Source organism: Chlorocebus sabaeus, chromosome 14 (assembly GCF_047675955.1).
Source record: "Chlorocebus sabaeus isolate Y175 chromosome 14, mChlSab1.0.hap1, whole genome shotgun sequence".
Lineage (NCBI taxonomy): Eukaryota > Metazoa > Chordata > Mammalia > Primates > Cercopithecidae > Chlorocebus > Chlorocebus sabaeus.
This window is the reverse complement of record NC_132917.1, coordinates 53,569,792-53,588,448: the sequence shown is the minus strand read 5'-3', so window position 1 is coordinate 53,588,448 and position 18,657 is coordinate 53,569,792. Positions and strand designations below refer to the sequence as shown.

Here is an 18,657-nt window from a genome sequence, read left to right as displayed (position 1 = left end):
CAAAGTGCTGGGATTACAGGCGTGAGCCACCGCGCCCGGCCTTTTTTTCCAGATAATAGAATATTTTAGCAGAAATTATAATTTCTTCCCGATGAAAATATTAGTCTTAATTTCATGTCAATTATCATCTTTACAAATTTTTACTAATTGGACAAGAAAAACTAATTGGTACTTTAAGAAGGAAAATAGTGCATTTTCTTGATGCTAGTTTATACTTAGAAGAATGATATTTTAAATAATTTATTAGACCCTAAAATATCTAACATAACATTTGAATTTTGGGGAATAAGGTGGTGCCAGTAAGGTAATAAAATTAAAAGAGCACCTTTTCTGTTTACATATAGGGATGTTAATTTTGTTTCACATGTATTTAAAGACCTTTATATTAAGTGATAATAAGTGTAACATTTTAGAGTAAATATATAACATGTAATAGTTTAACGTTGTTGGTAGAAGGTACACCCTAGACAGAAATATTTCTTTAATTGAATCAGTTGGCAATTCTGAAAAAATTGTGCTTTAGAAATGTTGCCTACACTTATGCACTTATAAAAACACTAAAGTCTCCTGAATTTGTGTATTTATAGAATCTTGGACTTATTAATACCACTTACTAACCGGGCCTGTGACACTGAGCTAAACAAAGTAAGCCCTGTTTACTCAGCAGTGTTTGGGGGACATGAAGATTGCCTAGAAATATTACTCCGGAATGGCTATAGCCCAGACGCCCAGGCGTGCCTTGTCTTTGGATTCAGTTCTCCCGTGTGCATGGCTTTCCAAAAGGAGTATGTATATTTGCTATGTTTTTATTTTTATTCTTTTTTGCTGTATGGAGATATGTTTTGAAGTGACTTTGTTTCACAGTGAAACTTAGTATCTCTGTTAGTGCTAAATTGCTAGCTTGGAACACAAATAGGAAAAAACGGATCCTTCAGTCAAGCTGTCGCACAAATGAGGTGATAATATCAGATTGTTTTCCTTCCTTCTTTGGATCTGGATTACATTTTTAGTGCAGCAATTTTAGGAAATACAATTTAAGTAGATGCAGAAATTCACATATATTTTGGGTCTTCAAAACAATTCAAGAATTAAAAATGGGACTTTATCAAGTAAGGCAGTGACTGTTTCAGGTCATTTACCATTTCAAAGTTATAAGATATGAGCCTAAAAATAAAACTTTAGTTTTATAGAAATTATTGTGTTTCTAATGTATTTGATGCATAGCATTAAAAAAAATTTTTTTTGAGACAGGGTCTCACTCTGTGGCCCAGGCTGGAGTGCAGTGGCACCATCTTGACTCACTGCATCCTCCACATCCCAGGCTCAAGTGATCCTTCTATTCTACCTCAGCCTCCAGAGTAGCTGGGTCTACAGGCGTACACCAACACTCCCAGCGAATGTTTCTATTTTTAGTAGAGATGAAGTTTCTCCATGTTGCGCAGGCTGGTCTTGAACTCCTGGGCTCAAGCAGTTCACTTGCCTCGGCCTCCCAAAATGCTAGGATTACAGGCGCGAGCTACCATGCCTGGCTGTATATTATTTTTTGATGCGAGTCTGAATAGTTAAGTTTTTAAAAGCCCCCAAATTAATTATTTTTCTAAACTGTCATAATTCTGTGAAATAGACTAAGTGAAGAATTACTGCTGCCTTGTTAGTGTCTGGCCAGTAACGTTGTCTATAACACTCTTATGGTTTTAAAACACTGAGAATAAAGCCATGTGTAAGAAAAGCCATATTGAGTAATATCTGATCATCTAGTAATGGAATAAGTTGTGAAGATAGATGCTATTGTGTTTAATGACACAGAAGAGGTTGCAGGCATACCTCAAATTGTATTGGCCTTCTTGAATTCACTATTATAGATCTCTATTTAATTTAAGTAGTTATCAAGAAATTATTTACTAAGCTTTTCAGCCTTTACTGTCTCTTAACATTTGCCATGTAAAATTAGTAGTTCACTATATTTGTTTGAAGTTTAAGCTTATACATTTTAGTAGAGACAGGGTTTCACCAGGCTGATCTCAAACTCCTGGCCTCAAGTGATCTGTCTGCCTCCAGCCTCCCAAAGTGATGGGATTATAGGTGTGAGCCACCCCACCCAGCCTCTTAAACTTATACATTTTAGTTTGAATATTTGGGTTTTGGTTAATCTGAGTATCTGGGACCCACTTTAGGCATAACTTTCATGATCTCATAGGATTTTCTTGTGTGCCCCATTAAGTTTTGTCTTTTTAAACGGAAGAGCTGTAATTACTTTAGTTGACCTTCAGTGAGGTTGCACTGATGACTTTTAGTTGCCCTTCTCTATCCCAAATCTTAATGCCATTACAGAGCTGAACATTTCTTATTAGACCAGAATATAACAATTTTGGATTGCGCGCACGTGTGCATGTGCATGTGTACGTGTGTGTGTGTATTCAGTACGATGATGGTCTTTTTTGACCTTCATCTTATCTTTTGGATGAACAATGTGTTTGGTTCTTAGGATCACAGCAGCTAAACTCATGCCTCATTACCTTATAAGTGTAGTTTGATTTAAGCCATGTAATGTAGTACCCCTGTTAACCCTGAAACACCTTAAAATTAATGATATTCCTTGGGAGCTGGGCAGTATGTTTCATGCCATCTATAGGTTCAGATAAATGAAATTGGGTGGGAAAGATCTTAAATAGGTTTTTAGATTTTCCAAGATTACCTGAAATTTTAGGGGGCAGACCCTTTTTTCTCCTTAGATTTCTACAAAGTCAGTCAATAACACTAATTGACCATTTTGTTATATAGAGAGCACTAAATAGATCCTGTTAAACTTACTGAGGAAGTTGAAACATAGACACTATCCTTTGAGAATTTAAAACCTAATGGGGAAAATAGTATTTAGTGGCATTTGCTTCACTATCTTCTGCTATCTTTGGCAAAGAAGCGTTTTTAATGCATTTTTTTGTATTTTTTATAGACTCATAGAAGGGAAGGTTCCTATTTTTTTTCTGCTGTGTCTGGGATAACTGCAAATATGAACTATTATCTCATTCTTGAGTAGTGATATAAATGATTTTTTTCTTTTCCTTTCACAAGTACTCCAAAGTTGTATTTTTAAGGAACTCCACAGTTTGGTTTGCTTTTTATGTCTCAGTTACTCTGTAGAATTTTTTTCTGTGTCAACTTCAGTGATGCTAAGTTCTTAACATGCTGTGTAGCCTACGTGGAGTAATTCCACTACAGCCTGTTTCTTTCTCTCTCACTAATGACTACAAAAAACGGTGGTCAAAGTTCAAAACAAAACTACCTGAGGACTCTCAAAGGGACAAAAGCAGATAGATTATGAAAGAGAGTGGTAACTTGATGAAGAGACCCACATGAAAATGAATTTTCCAGTTTCCTTTTCCTCTTTTTTTTTTTTTTTGAAACAGTCTCGCTGTGTTGCCCAGACTGAAGTACAGTGGTGCGATCTAGGCTCACTGCAACCTCCATCTGCCAGGTTCAAGTGATTATCCTGTCTCAGCCACCCAAGTACCTGGGATTATAGGCAAGTGCCACCATGCTCAGCTACTTTTTGTATTTTAAAAGAGATGGGGTTTCACCATGTTGGCCAGGCTGGTCTCAAACTTCTGACCTCAAGTGATCTGCCTGCCTTGGCCTCCCAAAGTGCTGGCATGAGCCACTGTGCCTGACCTCCTTTTTCTTTTGCTTTGTTGCCCTGAGGGCCAACCCTGAACTGGAACTGAGTAGCACCAGTGGCACCAGCAGCTAAAATCAGTCAGTAACATTAATTGTCCAATTGTTTAATATAGAGAGCACTAAACAGATCCTACTAAACTTACTGAGAAAGCTGAAACATAGACACAATAGAAAGCCTGTTGTTCTGGTCAGAGGAATCAGGTAAATGGAACCCTATGGGCCAGAGAATGGTAGGGGAGTCTTAGAGAAGAGAGAGCTTGGAGAAGTGGATACCCTAATTCGGCATATGAATTTGCATATTCCCGACTTACCCCAAGCTTTAAATGCACAAGACAGACCCAAATTGTTTTTTATTTTGTTTTGTTTTTGAGACAGGATCTCATTCTGTTGCCCAGAACAGAGTGCGGTGACATGATCATGACTCACTGCAGCCTTAACTTTCCTGGACTCAGGTAAATATCCTGCCTCAGCCTCTTGAGTAGCTAGGACTACAGTTGTGCGCCACCATGCCTGGATTTTTTTGTTGTTGTTGTTTTGTTTTTTTTGTAGAGACAGGGTTTGCCGTGTTGCCTAGGCTGGTCTTAAACTCGGAGCTCAAGTGATCTGCCTGTCTTAGCCTCTCAAAGTGCTGGGATTGCAGGCATGAGCCACGGCACCCAGGCAACCCAAAATGTTGAAAGTAAGATTTGAACTATCATCAAAGTCTCAGGCTAGACCCTGAGTGGCACATTCATGGGTCCAGGCTTAAAGCAGGAAAGCAGAGGCTTTTGAGAGCTGAACTGACATTAGAACCACTGTGTAAGGTGAAACAGAAATTGCAGTTTGAACCTAACTAGGTTATATGCTTGCTGAAATAAACAAACCAAAAAACTAGTGTTCTTCAAAGGATTATAACGAGACCCAGGACTCAGAATTTATATAGCATGTGAATGTTAATTCACAATGTCCAGGGGGCAACCTAAAATTATTTGGCATGTGAAGAACTGATAAAACATGACTAAATCTCATGGTTTGAAAAAGCAATTAATAGATGCCAGTGCTGAGATGGTACAGGTGTTAGAAATATCAGATACTTGAAAGCAGCTCTTACAACAGTGCTTCATGAGGCTAACATACTGGAAAAAATGAAAAGGTAGAAATTCTCAGCTGAGAATTAGAAACTATAAAAAAACTAAAAAATGCAATAATCTGAAATTAAAAAATTTACTACATGTACTCCGTAGCAGAATGAAAGATATAGGAAAGAGTAAATTAACTTAAAAGTAAACCAGTAGAAATTATTAACACAGGATAAGACATGCTCTCTGGCAGCTGGAGTGTGCAGGCTGGCCTGGCACAACCATGCAGCTTCTGGAGTTTCTGTTGGTTAGAGATTCAGGAATAGCTTGGTGGGCAGTTCTGGCTTGGATGTTTCTCTTATAGTTGCATTAAATATTAGTTGAAGTCATTAGCAAGCTTGACAGGAGCCAGAGGATCAACTTCCACAGAGGCTTACTGACATGGATCACTCATATGGCTGGGTGTTGGCAGGAAACCTCGGTTTCTCTCTATAAAAGCCTCTCCACAGGACGGCTGGAATATCCTCATGGCATGGTAGCAGATTCCCTCAGAGGAAGAGATCCAAGAGAGAACAAGACAGAAGTCATAGTGACCTGGTTCATTGAAATTATGGCTGTCACCTCCACAGGTCACATACACAAGCCCTGATTCAATATGGAAAGACTGTACAAAAGCACAAATATGAGGAGGAGAGGATCATTGGGAGCAATCTTGGAGGCTAGCTGTCTCACACATTATCTCTGAAATTGCTATTTTTTAATTTTGAAATTTTTAAACATACATAAAAGTAGAGATTGGTACAATGAACTCCCATAGACCCATCATTCATACTCAGTAGTGATCAAGGAAATGAATGCCATCATTTTATTTTTTGCAAATATCCCTGAGAAACACATGCTCTTCCCACTTCCAGCCTTCATCCAAACATCTTATACTAACTTTCTTTAGATTTCAGTGTTCCAGGCTCTCTCCTTCTCCCCTCTTTCTAGTATGTTTATGGGATAGAGGCAAGACCATTACAAAGAAAGAAGGCCCTTTATGCTGGGCATCTAGGCTTTTTCAGACATCCTGTGAAACCTAGGCAGAGTCTCCCAAGCCTCCGCTCTTACACTCTGCACCCACAGGCTTAACACCATGACCGTGAAGAAGCCACCATTATGACTTGCACCCTCTGAAGCAGTGGCCTGAGCTGTACCTGGGCCCCTTTGAGCCATGGCAGGAGCAGCTAGGATGCAGGGGCTAGTGTCCCAAGGCCATGGAGCAGTGGGGCACTGGGCCTGGCCCGTGAAACAATTCAGTCCTCCTAGGCCTCTGGGCCTGTGATGGGTGAGGCTGCTGGGAAGGTCTCTGAAATGCCTTTGAGGCCTTCCACCACCCCCCGGTGGTTTTGGCTGTTAGCACTTGGCTCCTTTTTACTTAACGCAGATTTCCGAAGTCTGCTTGAATTCCTTCCCTGAAAATAGGCTTTTCTTTTCTACCATTTGCCAGGCTGCAACTTTTCCAAACTTTTATACTCTGCTTCTCCTTTAAATGTAAGTTCCAACATTAGGTTATTTCTTTGCTGATGCATATGAGCATAGGTTCTTACAAGCAGACAGGCTACCTCTTGAACACTTTACTGCTTCAAAGTTTCTTCCACCAGATACCCTAAATCATCACTCTCAAGCTCAAAGTTCTACAGATCTCCAGAGCAGGGGCACAATGCGTCCAGGTTCTTTGCTAAGGCATAACAAAAGTGACCTTTGCTCTAGTTCCCAGTAAGCTCTACTTTTCCATCTGAGACCTTGTCAGCCCAGCCTTTACTATTATTCACTATCACCACTTTGGTGACAGTCATTTAACCAGTCTCCAGGGAGTTCCAAACTTTCGCTCATCTTTCTGTCTTCTTCTGAGCCCTCCAAACTCTTCCACCCTCTGCCCATTACCCAGTTCCCAAGTTGTTTCCACATTTTTAGGTGTCTTTATAGCAGTGCCCTACTCTTCAGTCCCAATTTTCTGTATTAGTTCGTTCTTGCATTGCTATAAAGAAATATACCTGAGACTGGGTAATTTATAAAGAAAAAGGTTTAATTGGCTCACAGTTCCACAGGTTATACAGGAACCATGATGTTGGTGTCTGCTCAGCTTTTGGAGACACCTCAGGAAACATAATCATGGCAGAAGGTGAAGTGAGAGCAGGCCACTTCTTACACGGCAGGAGCAGGAGAGTGAGTGTGGGAGGTGCCACATAGTTTTAAACAACCAGATCTCACAAGAACTCACTACTGTGAGGACACTACTGAGAGGGATGGTGCTAAACCATTTATGAGAAACCCATCCCCATGATCCAGTCACCTCCCACCAAGCCCCACCTTCAACCCTGGGGATTACAATTCATCATGAGATTTGGGTGGGGGCACAGATCCAAACCACTCCAGTAGATCTAGGGTGGGAGCTGATGTTCTGCATTTCTTTCTTTTTCTTTTCTTTCTTCCTTTTTTTTTTTTTTTTTTTTTTGAGACAAGAGTCTCACTCTGTCACCCAGGCTGGAGTGCAGTGACACCATCTCGACTCACTGCAACCACCACCTCCCGGGTTTACGCATTTCTCATGCGTCAGCCTCCTGAATAGCTGAGATTACAGGTATGTGCCACCACACCTGGATAATTTTTGTATTTTTAGTAGAGATGGGGTTTCACCATGTTGGCCAGGCTGGTCTCAACTCCTAAGCTCAAGTGATCTGCCCCCCTCAGCCTCTCAAAAGTGTTGGGATTACAGGCGTGAGCCACTGTGCCCAGCATACTCTGCATTTCTTTCTTTCTTTCTTTTTTTTTTTTTTTTTTTTTTGAGACGGAGTCTTGCTCTGTCACCCAGGTTGGAGTGCAGTGGTGCGATCTTGGCTCACTGCAAGCTCTGCCTCCTGGGTTCACACCATTCTCCCACCTCAGCCTCCCGAGTAGCTGGGACTACAGGTGCCCACCATCATGTCTGGCTAATTTTGTTTTTGTGTTTTTAGTACAGATGGGGGTTTCACCATGTTAGCCAGGATGGTCTTGAACTCTTGACCTCAAGTGATCTGCCGGCTTCGGCCTCCCAGAAGTGCTGGGATTACAGGCGTGAGCCACCGTGCCCAGGCCATATTCTGCATTTCTAACAAGCTAACAAAGTGGTGCCAATGCTGCTGATCCACAGACCACACTGTGAGTAGCAAGAGTGTAGAGCTGTGCTGCCCAGATGGGTAGCCACCAGCCACATGTGGCTATTTAAATTAATTAAAATTAAGTAGCATTATAAATTACTTCTTCAGTTTCCCTAGCCACCCTTCAGATGCTCCAGAATCATGTGTGGCTAGCTACCCTACCGAATAGTACATCATCACAGAAAGTTCGCTGCATGGCGGTGGTATAGAGAATTGGCTCATAGTAACTCTCCCACAGCTACTTTTTACACCAGAACAATTATTTATTCACAGCAAAAGAAGACCTGGGCAGGGTAAACAGCAACAGGTTACTTATAGTATTTATTTCCTCTTTCCGGAACGGACAACCCAGTGTTCCCAAAGATGGTTGTTTGGTTAGCTCAGCACCTGAGCAAAAGAGGTTGGATATGTTTACCAGATTGTGAGAATGGATGAATTGCTTTTCTTCACACTAGAAGCATATTTTTCTTAATAACTAGTATTGGGCATAAGAATCAGGGCTGAGAATGCCGGGGGAAGACATCCTATTAAGAAACTGCCTTTTGGCCAGGTGTGGTGACTCATGCATGTAATCCCAGCATTTTGGGAGGGCGAGGCAGGCGAACCACGAGGTCAAGAGATCGAGACCATTCTGGCTAACGTGCTGAAACCCTGTCTCTACTAAAAATACAAAAAGTTAGTCGGGCATGGAGGCACGCTCCTGTAGTCCCAGCTACTCAGGAGGCTGAGCCAGGATAATGGCATGAACCCGGGAGGTGGAGCTTGCCGTGAGCTGAGATTGCGCCACTGCACTCCAGCCTGGGCAACAGAGCAAGACTCTGTCTCAAAAAACAAAACAAAACAAAAAAACAAAAGAAGTTGCCTTTTGACTCCTTTTTAAAGACATAATATTTTGTCTGTCTGTTTACATATCTGCTTCTTCATTAGACTGTAAGCTCCTTGAGAGCAAGGATTTGCCCTGGATCTGACTCCTAGTAGACATTCAAAATATACTTGTGAATTAATGAATCAATAATTATATCAGATTAGCATATCTATTATATGTTAGTCTTCTTCAGTGCCTTGTAGAGGGAGAAGGATGGAGCATGATTCTTGGGCTTGGATGAGTCACAGATGTATAGTGGCTGTGTGACTTCAGGTATTTCACTTCATTCTGCTAAATCTCATTCCATTATCTTTAAAATATGGATAGTAATAACACTTAAGCTTGCTTTAGAAAATTATTTTGAGGATCAAATGAACTAACATTTGTGAAATGCTTTGTAATTTATAATTATTATCTTTAAAAAACCCTGGTTTTTTGGGTGAGAGGGTCTTTGGTCTCAATGTCCATATACATACAGATCACCTTGCACAGGTGTCTGTCTTGTTCTCTCATTCTAGGGTATTACCTGTTTGGAACATCCACTCATATTTTCAAACTGTCCCTCTCTGGCCAACTAGCTTTTGCAATTTAAAATATTTACAAATGTTTAACAAATTTAAAAGTTAAAAAAAAAATTAAAGAAATTATCCACACCGAAGTATGGAAAAGGAAAAAGATTGAAGAAAAAAGCAAGAGCCTCCGGGAACGAAGGGACAATATCAACAGGTCTAACATTCATGTCATTAAAATCCAGAAGCAGAGGAGATGGGGCACAGAAAAAATATGTAAATTAATAATTGCTAGAAACTTCATATTATTGGATAAAGATATAAATTTACAGATTTAAGAAGCCTGGTAAACCCAAACAGGATAAACTCACAGAAAGGCCTGGTCAGAAAAATCAAACTGCTATAAACCAAATGTAAAGGAGACCTAGTCTTTCCCCGGATCAAAGAAGAAAAAGGAAAACAAAAGTAAAGGGGAAGCAATATGGTGTACAGTAGTCCTTGGTCACAGACATGAGTTAACAAACTTTGTTTTTGTTTTTGCATCTCTTAGTAATTTTGCTCCTTGAAGTGGCTGTGTAAGCATAATTTACAATTTTTTTGTGTATGGCTATCGAAAGGGCATATGAAGTATTTTCTTTCATGTGAGACTTGTAATTGAACCAATATATTATTAGGTTGATTTTCAGTGAGTAGTCATTGGAAAATGCTATATTTTTAGCCTTTAAAAAATAAAGTCAAAACATCAAAATATCTGTTTTAGGAGTGTGTATTCTCTTAGTCTGTCTTTTATTTTTCATTCTAGAATTGGGCCACACCTTATTCTATAAAATAGAACATAGCAAACTTTAAGGACAAAGAGACTTAGAATTTGGTTGTGGGAATTTTGTCAAAAATATCAAGGTTCAGAATTTACCAAAGTAGGATCACAGGTCAGTGTGAAATAATAGTCACTTATCTCAACTAGAGTGATAATTAAATGGCTTCAGAAGGCAAATGCAGAAAGTTATATAGTTGTAGAAAAACCTTAGTTCTTTATTAGAGAGTTTTCATAAGTAATCAGATAGAATAAAGACAACATGAAGCACAGGGAATCATCTTGATAAAATGCAGAATCTTTGTTTTTTTAGACCAGTTACCTAAAAAGTGAAGGAAAACCTTTCATTATTTCTAAAACTAAATACTACATTTTTATTATCTAATGTCTGGCTGGTTGCTTATACAGTTCCTGTATGTGTAATGGGAGACTCATTTATTTTGAGTTTCTGTTTGAAGCTTTGCCAGTTAGGCAAGAAAATGATCATTTTCCCAGTAGGTTTTGCTTTAGTATGTCAAGAGGGTCATATAACCAGTGTCTGAGGGAAAAAAATTGAAGCTGAAAAATATGTTTTTGGTTATTTCTTTCAATAAGTAAGCATTTTAAAATTTGGATTGCCCACAATCACATGACTAAAATTAATTAAATTAATTAGAGTCACCAACTATAAAGCAAGGACAATTGAATATAATCTTAATTTTAAAATAGCTGTCATATGTTGTTTTTTCCTTTTTTTTTTTTTTTTTGAGACAGAGTCTCTTGCTCTGTGGCCCAGGCTGGAGTGCAGTGGCGTGATCTTGGCTCACTGCAACCTCTGCCTTCTGGGTTCAGGCGTTTCTCATGCCTCAGCCTCCTGAGTAGCTGGAATTACAGGTGTATGCCACCACACCTGGCTAATTTTTGTATTTTTAATAAAGATGGGGTTTCGCCATGTTGGTCAGGCTGATCTCAAACTTCTGGCCTCAAGTGATCTGTTTGCCTTGGCTTTTTAAAGTGTGGGATTACAGGTGTGAGCCACCACGCCCAGACCTTCTTTCTTTTCTTAATGCGACATACATGAATTTCCTGTATCACTTTTACCAGTTATTAATAAGAGTTCAAATTTGGTCACAATACTGGTACCAGGTAACTTAGAAGTCTTAATTTTCCAAAATTAATTATTTGATATTCTAATTTTTAGGGATTTGGTAACAGATAAGTTTAATGGTGTAAATTTAAAATTTTTATTTTTATAGCAACAGTGTGTTATGATAGTGTTAATTTGGTATGATTGTTGTAATTAACACCTATCTGACTTCAGGTGTTAATGGCTAAAAGACTTTCCTTTTCTCATTTGTATGTTTTCTAGTATTTCTCTGAAATCTATTAATTTAGTATTTGTGGTCTTTCTTGCACTATTGACCTGTTGTATTCTAATAAACTTTTATCTACTTTTATAAATAGTACAACTAATACCAAAAGGTGATGAAATTGATAGGTAACAGCTTTGGGTTTTCATTATTATTATTGTGGTTTTGAGATAAGAGTTTCACTCTGTTGCCCAGGCTGGAGTGCAATGGTGCAGTCATTGCTCACTGCAGCCTCAAACTTATGAAGTCAAGTGATCCTCCTGCCTTGGCCTCCTAAAGTGCCCCAGGTTTTAAGTTTTCTCTTCCTTATTATTTTTTCAGCTAATTCAACTTTTAAGTTCAGTATCAGTGTTCTGAAACATTTTTGGTAAGTATTCTTTGTGAGGGTGACCCTTACCTCCTTTCACCACTCCCAGGGATGATGGAAAGGTGTCTCCTCCACTACCGTACATAGATCCTGCAACAAAAGCAGTTTTTGTCCTTTGGAGCTAAAAAGTTAGCAGGTATATTGATATGAAGCCAGTCTTTCAAGAGTAATTGAGTAATCCATCTCGAATGAGGAAATATAAGAAAAAGCTTCCTCCAAATGGAATGGGGAAGGGAGAGGGAAGTTGAGAAGTTTTAGGACTGAGCAAATATGAATGCCTTTTATATATGGCCATAGAAGTAAATTGTGGCTTAGCTCACCTGATTTTATCTGTTTTTCTAATTGATACTAATCATTGTTATTATATTAGTTTCACAGAATTAATTGTGTTCATTCTAGCCCCCATGTCGTGTGGACACATCTGACAAAACTGAATGTCTTCATCTTGTTTTCAGCTAATGGTCAAAAGCCATTCAGTAAAACTCACTATTTGGCCTGTTATAATTCATCTGATAAATTGATTGGATATTTTGTTTGCTAATTGAGCATAAAATGCTGAAGATATTTGCCCATTTTTATTTGTTTAAAAGAAACTTTTTTTTCTTGTTGAATTTTCTCTTACTGTTCTTTTATATGTGAGCACTGTTTTTTTGCACAGTTTTGAACTTCAAGGAGCAGAGTGGCAGAAAATGTACAAACCCCCAAAATAAGGTCTAGACATTGGATCTTAATTTTTAAATCTCTCCTCTCAGTATCTGATGTTGTTCACTTTTTATATAATATACGGTCTCTCTATGTCACAATTAACTCTTGAGATTTATGTTAAACAAGAGAGACTTTTGTTTAAATCTCGGGTACTTGAAGAGTTTTCTCAATTTGATATTAGGGCTATGGAGAGAATTTGTTGAAGTGTTAAGAGAAATACATACTAATTTATATTTTAATGAGAGGTTATCCTTGCTCAAGGATTTACTGTGTACTTAGTGACATGTAATAATCAAGGTCATATAGAACCCTGAAGTTGAAGTTGCTTGTGTTTTTGTAGTGTGCACGTGTATTTGAGACCTTCTTTAATAACTTCCCCAGAAGCTCAGGGCATGCTGACAAAACTCTTTGCTTCTCCAGTTTATTTTGTGTTTATTTTATTCTTCAAATAAATGGTAGTTTTCTGGGAAAAGGGTCTATATTGTAGCACTCTGCCGTTTTATAAGGCTTTTGGGATTTGCTCTTGCCCCTTCTAATACAAGGCGATGTGAATAATTGGAAGAGGTTTAGAGCCATTTTCTAAAGTGTGTTTTGGTAGAATACTAATTCTGTAGATTGTTAATAGATATGGTATGGGATCAAAGGGGTTGTATTGTTAAATAAGTTTGGGAAGTACAGGATTAAATAATATTGAATATGTTTCTTTTGTGGAGGGCTTTTGAGAATTTTTCTTATTGAAGTGTGCTTTGTGAATTCCTAAAAGAGGAATGGATCTACAAAGATTTGAAAAGTCCACAAACATAGGATAGAACTTATATTTAAGTATATATACAATTGTTCTTGTGTTTACAGAGTTTAGGGCATTTTATACTTTTGTTTGCTTTTTTCAGATTAATGATTAGACCCATTGCTTTAATTTTAAAGGTACTTCTGAAAGGTATCTGGAGGTTAAAACATAGAGGAATAAAAACATAGAGCATATAATTGGAAATGTAACTAACATACTGTTTAAAAATACACTCATCCTATCTTTCTTTCTCAGACTCACTGTATACTGTGTAAGGTTTCTCAATTTTTTTCACTGGAGAGTATTTTTCATATGGATCATTTTCAGGAACTAAAGTTCCGTGTAACCTACTTTGGAAAACATAGGTCTGGCTTTAAAATATTCTTCAATTTGACTGTATCATGAAGTGTTCAGTTTTCATAGTAGAGAAGAGATATTGCAGCAATTTGCAATGTCATATTCACTGTTAGATTTTAGTTTGATGTTTTTATCCCAGTTCTGCCAATTACTAGCTTTGTGACTGAGCTTCAGTTTTTGCATCTGCAATAGAGATAATAATAGAACTTAATTAATTTTAAGATGTATTACCATAAATTAAATTTTTGTTCATTAAAAAGTTTTTAATTTTTTCAAAATACCATTATAAATGTAAGGCCAGTCACGGTATCATACCTTTTGGGAGACCAAAGCAGGAGGATTGCTTGAGGCCAGGAGTTCGAGACCAGCCTAGGCAACATAGTGAGAGTCTGTCTCTACAAAAAAATTTTAAAATTAGCCAGGCATAGTGGCATGTACCTGTAGTCCCACCTAGTCAGGAGGCTAAAGTGGGCGGATCACTGGAGCCCAAGAGTTCAGTTACAGTGAGCCTTGATTGTGCCACTGCATACCAGCCTGGGCCACAGAGCAAGATCCTGTCTCTAGAAAAATAAATAAATTTAAAAGTAGGGGGGAAATTGGCTAAGGTTATTGCTGAAGAAATTAATATCTTAGAGATTCCTAGAATGAATCATTTAGTTTTAAGGACTGATCACATTGTTTATTGATTTTGTTAAAGCATTTTATGGTAAAGATACTTAATTGTACAAAATGTCACAATTTGAGTTTTCTATTTGTCAATGATAATTTTTAAAATGACATATTTATTTAAGATGAATGTTTTAAATTATAATAGCTGTTCACAGTTGAAAATTAAAAACCATGAAGGACGGTGTAAAAAGCAAAAGCCCCACCACATTCTCTAATCTCAATCCACTAGATGTGTAAAAACCATCCACTATCTCATCTGCCATACTTACTCTGCAGCTGTAAATACTATTAACAATTTGTGGCTGGGCGCGGTGGCTCGTGCCTGTAATCCCAGCAGTTTGGGAGGCTGAGGTAGGCAGATCAAGAGGTCAGGAGATCAAGACCATCCTTGCTAACACGGTGAAACCCGTCTCTATTAAAAAATACAAAAAATTAACTGAGCGTGGTGGCGGGCGCCTATAGTCCCAACTACTCAGGAGGCTGAGGCAGGAGATGGCGTGAACCCGGGAGGCGGAATATGCAGTGAGCCGAGATCGGGCCACTGCACTCCAGCCTGGGCGACAGAGCAGGACTCCGTCTCAAAAAAACAAACAAACAACAGCAACAACAAAAAAGCAATTTGTAAGAAGTATCTTATGTCAAAGTCTAACTTGTTCTTTTTTTGTTTTTATTTTTTATGGTGGAGCTGTGAGTTCTTTGGAATTGTGAACATTCTTTTGAAATATGGAGCCCGGATAAATGAACTTCATTTGGCATACTGCCTGAAGTACGAGAAGTTTTCGATATTTCGCTACTTTTTGAGGAAAGGTTGCTCATTGGGACCATGGAACCATATATATGAATTTGTAAATCATGCAATTAAAGCACAAGCAAAATATAAGGAATGGTTACCACATCTTCTGGTTGCTGGATTTGACCCACTGATTCTACTGTGTAGTTCTTGGTAAGAAATTCTACCATAGTGGGGCTTACCCTTTTTGAGTGAATATACTACCTTTAATGAAATTTTCTTCAGTTTCTTGAGATCGCAGTGTTTGGAGAAGGGTGTGTCTGTGTTTTGACTGCGATGGCTGAATTGGGGTGAAGGAGTTGGTGGCTGCTAATAGTGAGATTGAGTTTAAGCCCAGAGTCCTGGGAAAAGATAAGAGGTGACTGGAAGGAGGTATGAGGGGATAGATGCCAGTGAACTCTTCTAAGAAAGATATTTCTTCGACTTCTGGCCATTCCTCATGCTCCTCTTAAAATGCCTGTGACAGAAGAAAGAATGCTTGAGCCGCTTTGAAGATTTCTGTTGTCTATCCCTCAGCCAACCAGACTGAATACTCCTGCCCTACAGCATCCTGTCTATTTGAAATATGTCACCCTTAGTAAATACTGATTTCTGAAGTTTCTGAGAATATGACTTGTTTACTTCAGGTAGTTTCTCAGAAGGGCAGCCCTCAGTGACAGATTATACAAATGCTGAGTCAGTATTTTTTGGGGGGCAAGAAGAAGACTATTAGCCTCCAGCCTTTGCAAAAATTGTTGGAGTCCTAAGACAGGTAATTGTAGTAGCGAGAGGACTCTCTTGGACTGATAATTCAAGTCGAATGAGAAAATAAAATGGAAAATAGAAGACATGTTATTTTATAGAATTTCAGTAAAATATCTAGAAGTCTTCACCTTTGTGTTTCAATTCTCACCCCATGTGGTGTCTGTCCCTAAGGCACTCATTTTCTTCTTAGCCACACTCCTTGTGTTCTTCTACCAAAGCTCTTAACTCTGACTCAATATGACTTGCCCAGTACTTTCAGCCTTCATGCTCCTTTCTGGTTTCTAATTTATTTCTTTCTTTTAACCAAAACATAGAAGCTGTCTGATACCTACTGTTGTGGTTTGAATGTATTCTCAAATTTCAGGTGTTGGAAACAATCCTCAAATTCATTTGTTGATGATATTTGGAGGTGAGATCTTTGGGAGGTAATTAGGATTAGATAAGATCATCAAGGTGGTGCCCCAGTGATGGGACTGGTGGGTGGCTTTATAAGAAGAGAGACCTGAGCTGGCATGCTTTTGCTCTCTCACCGAGTGATGACCTCTGCCATGTTATGACACAGCACGAAGGCCCTCATCAGGTGTGCCCCTTGACCTTGGACTTCCCAGTCTCTAGAACTGTAAGAAATAAATGTATTTTCTTTATAAATTAAATTACCCAGTCTCAGGTATTGAGTAATAGCAACAGAGAATGGACTAAGACAGAAATGTGGTACTGAGAAGTGGGGCTGTTGCTAATAACGATTACCTAAGAATGTGGAAGTGGCTTTCGAACTAGGTAATGGGTAGAGGCTGATAAAGTTTGGAAGAACAGTCTAGAAAAAGCCTGTATTTCCATAAATGGAGTGTTAAGGGTGACTCTGGTGAGTGCTCAAAGGTGAGAAGACTGGGAGAGTCTGACCTTTCTTAGAGATTATTTAAGTAGTTGTGACCAAAATGTTCATAGAAATATGGATAGCAAGGGCCATTTTGACAAGGTCTCAGATGAAAATGAGCAATACCCTGTTGGAAACTGGAGTAAACGCCATCCTTGTTATGAATTAGTGAAGAACTGGGATGAACTCTATCTATGCCTAAGGACTTTATGGAAGGCTGAATTTAAGAGTGACGAACCCTAGGATATCTGGTAGGAGAAATAACTAAGTAGCAAAGCATTCAGGCTGCTGCATGGCTACTTTTGGCCACTTATAGTGAGATGTGAGGGCAAAGGAATGACTTGGGACAGAGCCTATAATTAGAAGGGAAGAAGAGTAGAAAAATTTAGAAAATTCTCAGCCTGGCTGTGTGGAAAAGAATGAAAGAGAATGTTCAGGAGAGGAACCCAAGGTTGTGACTAGCAACCCTTTGCTGAGCAGATTTGTACAAATAGAAAGTACCATCAAGACAATTAGAAAAAAACCTTGAAGGCACTCCAGAGATCTTTGAGGCTGCCGCTCCCATCATAGGCCCAGGGCTCTAGGAGGTCAGAATGGTTTTCAGGAGGGTTTGTGGGGTGCTACTAATTCTGCAGGCATGTAGAATGCAAGAGCTGTGGGGGCATGGATTCTTCCACCTAGAGTCCAGAGGTTGTTGAAAACAGTCTAGGGGCTCAGGCAGAGACCTGTCCCAGGGGAGGAGCCACTGCAGAGAGCCTTTCTAGAGCAATGCCCAGTGGAAATGTAAGGTTAGAGCTGCCACAGTTTCTACCACGGCAATGCCTAGAGGACCCATGGGAGTAGGGCTGCCATTGAGACCTCAGGACTGTAGAGCTACCAGCATGCAGTGCCATCTTGGGAGAGCTGAAGTCTGGGCAAAGCCATAGGGGTGGGACGGAGCCCAGCAAAGTCATAGGGGTGGAGCTTCCTGAGGTAGTGGAGGCTCAACTCCCATCCCAGTTTATCCAGGAAGCTTGACATGGAGTCATGGAAGATTATCTTGGAGTTTCAAGATAATCCTCTTGAATTTTGGACTTATTTGGGTCCTATTATTCTTTGCTTCTTGGATATGTCTCCCTTTTGGAATGGGAATGTTTGTCTTACACCTGTCCCACCATCGAATTTTGGAAGTATATAACTTGTTTGATTTCACAGGCTCACAGCTGGCAGAAATTTAAGGTGAATTATGCCTTGAGTCTCACCCCCATGAGATACCAAAATCCATGTGTTACTGGAAAGGGGTCCCGATCTAGACCCCAAGAGAGGGTTCTTGGATCTCGTACAAGAAAGAATTTGGGGCAAGTCCATAGAGTAAAATGAAAGCACATTTATTAACAAAGTAAGGGAACAAAAGAATGGCTATTCCATAGGCAGAGCAGCAGCATGGGCTGCTGAGCTGCTTATACTTACTGTTACTTCTTGGTTACATGCTAAACAAGGGGTGAATGATTCATGAATGAGTTTTCCAAGAAAGGGGTGGGCAAGTCCCAGGACTGGGGATTCTCCCCATTTTTAGACTATCTAGGGTAACTTCCTGGAGTTTCCGTGGCATTGGTAAACTGTCATGGGGCTGGTGGGAGTGTCTTCTAGCCTGCTAATGCATTATAATTAGCATATAATGAACAATGAGGATGACCAGAGATCACTTTCATCACCATCTTCGTTTCGATGGGGTTTGGCCAGCTTCTTGACAAGTGCTGTTTCATCAGCAAGGTCTTTGTGACCTGTATCTTGTGCAGGCCTCCTGTCTCATCCTGTGACTAAGAATGCCTTAATTTCCTGGGCATGTAGCCCAGTAGGTCTCAGCCTTATTTTACCTAGCCCCTATTCAAGATGGAGTTGCTCTGGTTCATACACCTCTGACACATGGATGCTC

At 39.3% G+C, this 18,657-nt stretch overlaps 1 protein-coding gene across 9 annotated transcripts in view; it reads left to right on the top strand.

The window, feature by feature from the left end:
• The window catches only part of ASB3 (ankyrin repeat and SOCS box containing 3), a 122,342-nt gene that overhangs the window by 76,231 nt on the left and 27,454 nt on the right, over positions 1 to 18,657 (top strand). For 6 of the 9 annotated variants that reach the window (XM_073022973.1, XM_073022970.1, XM_073022974.1 and 3 more), the window contains 3 exons: positions 588 to 785; positions 4,047 to 4,127; positions 15,020 to 15,277. In XM_073022973.1, the coding sequence (XP_072879074.1) occupies positions 588 to 785; positions 4,047 to 4,127; positions 15,020 to 15,277 (537 nt within the window). The remainder of the gene's footprint in view (positions 1 to 587; positions 786 to 4,046; positions 4,128 to 15,019; positions 15,278 to 18,657) is intronic. The other 3 variants (XM_073022971.1, XM_073022972.1, XM_073022978.1) reach the window with 1 other exon arrangement.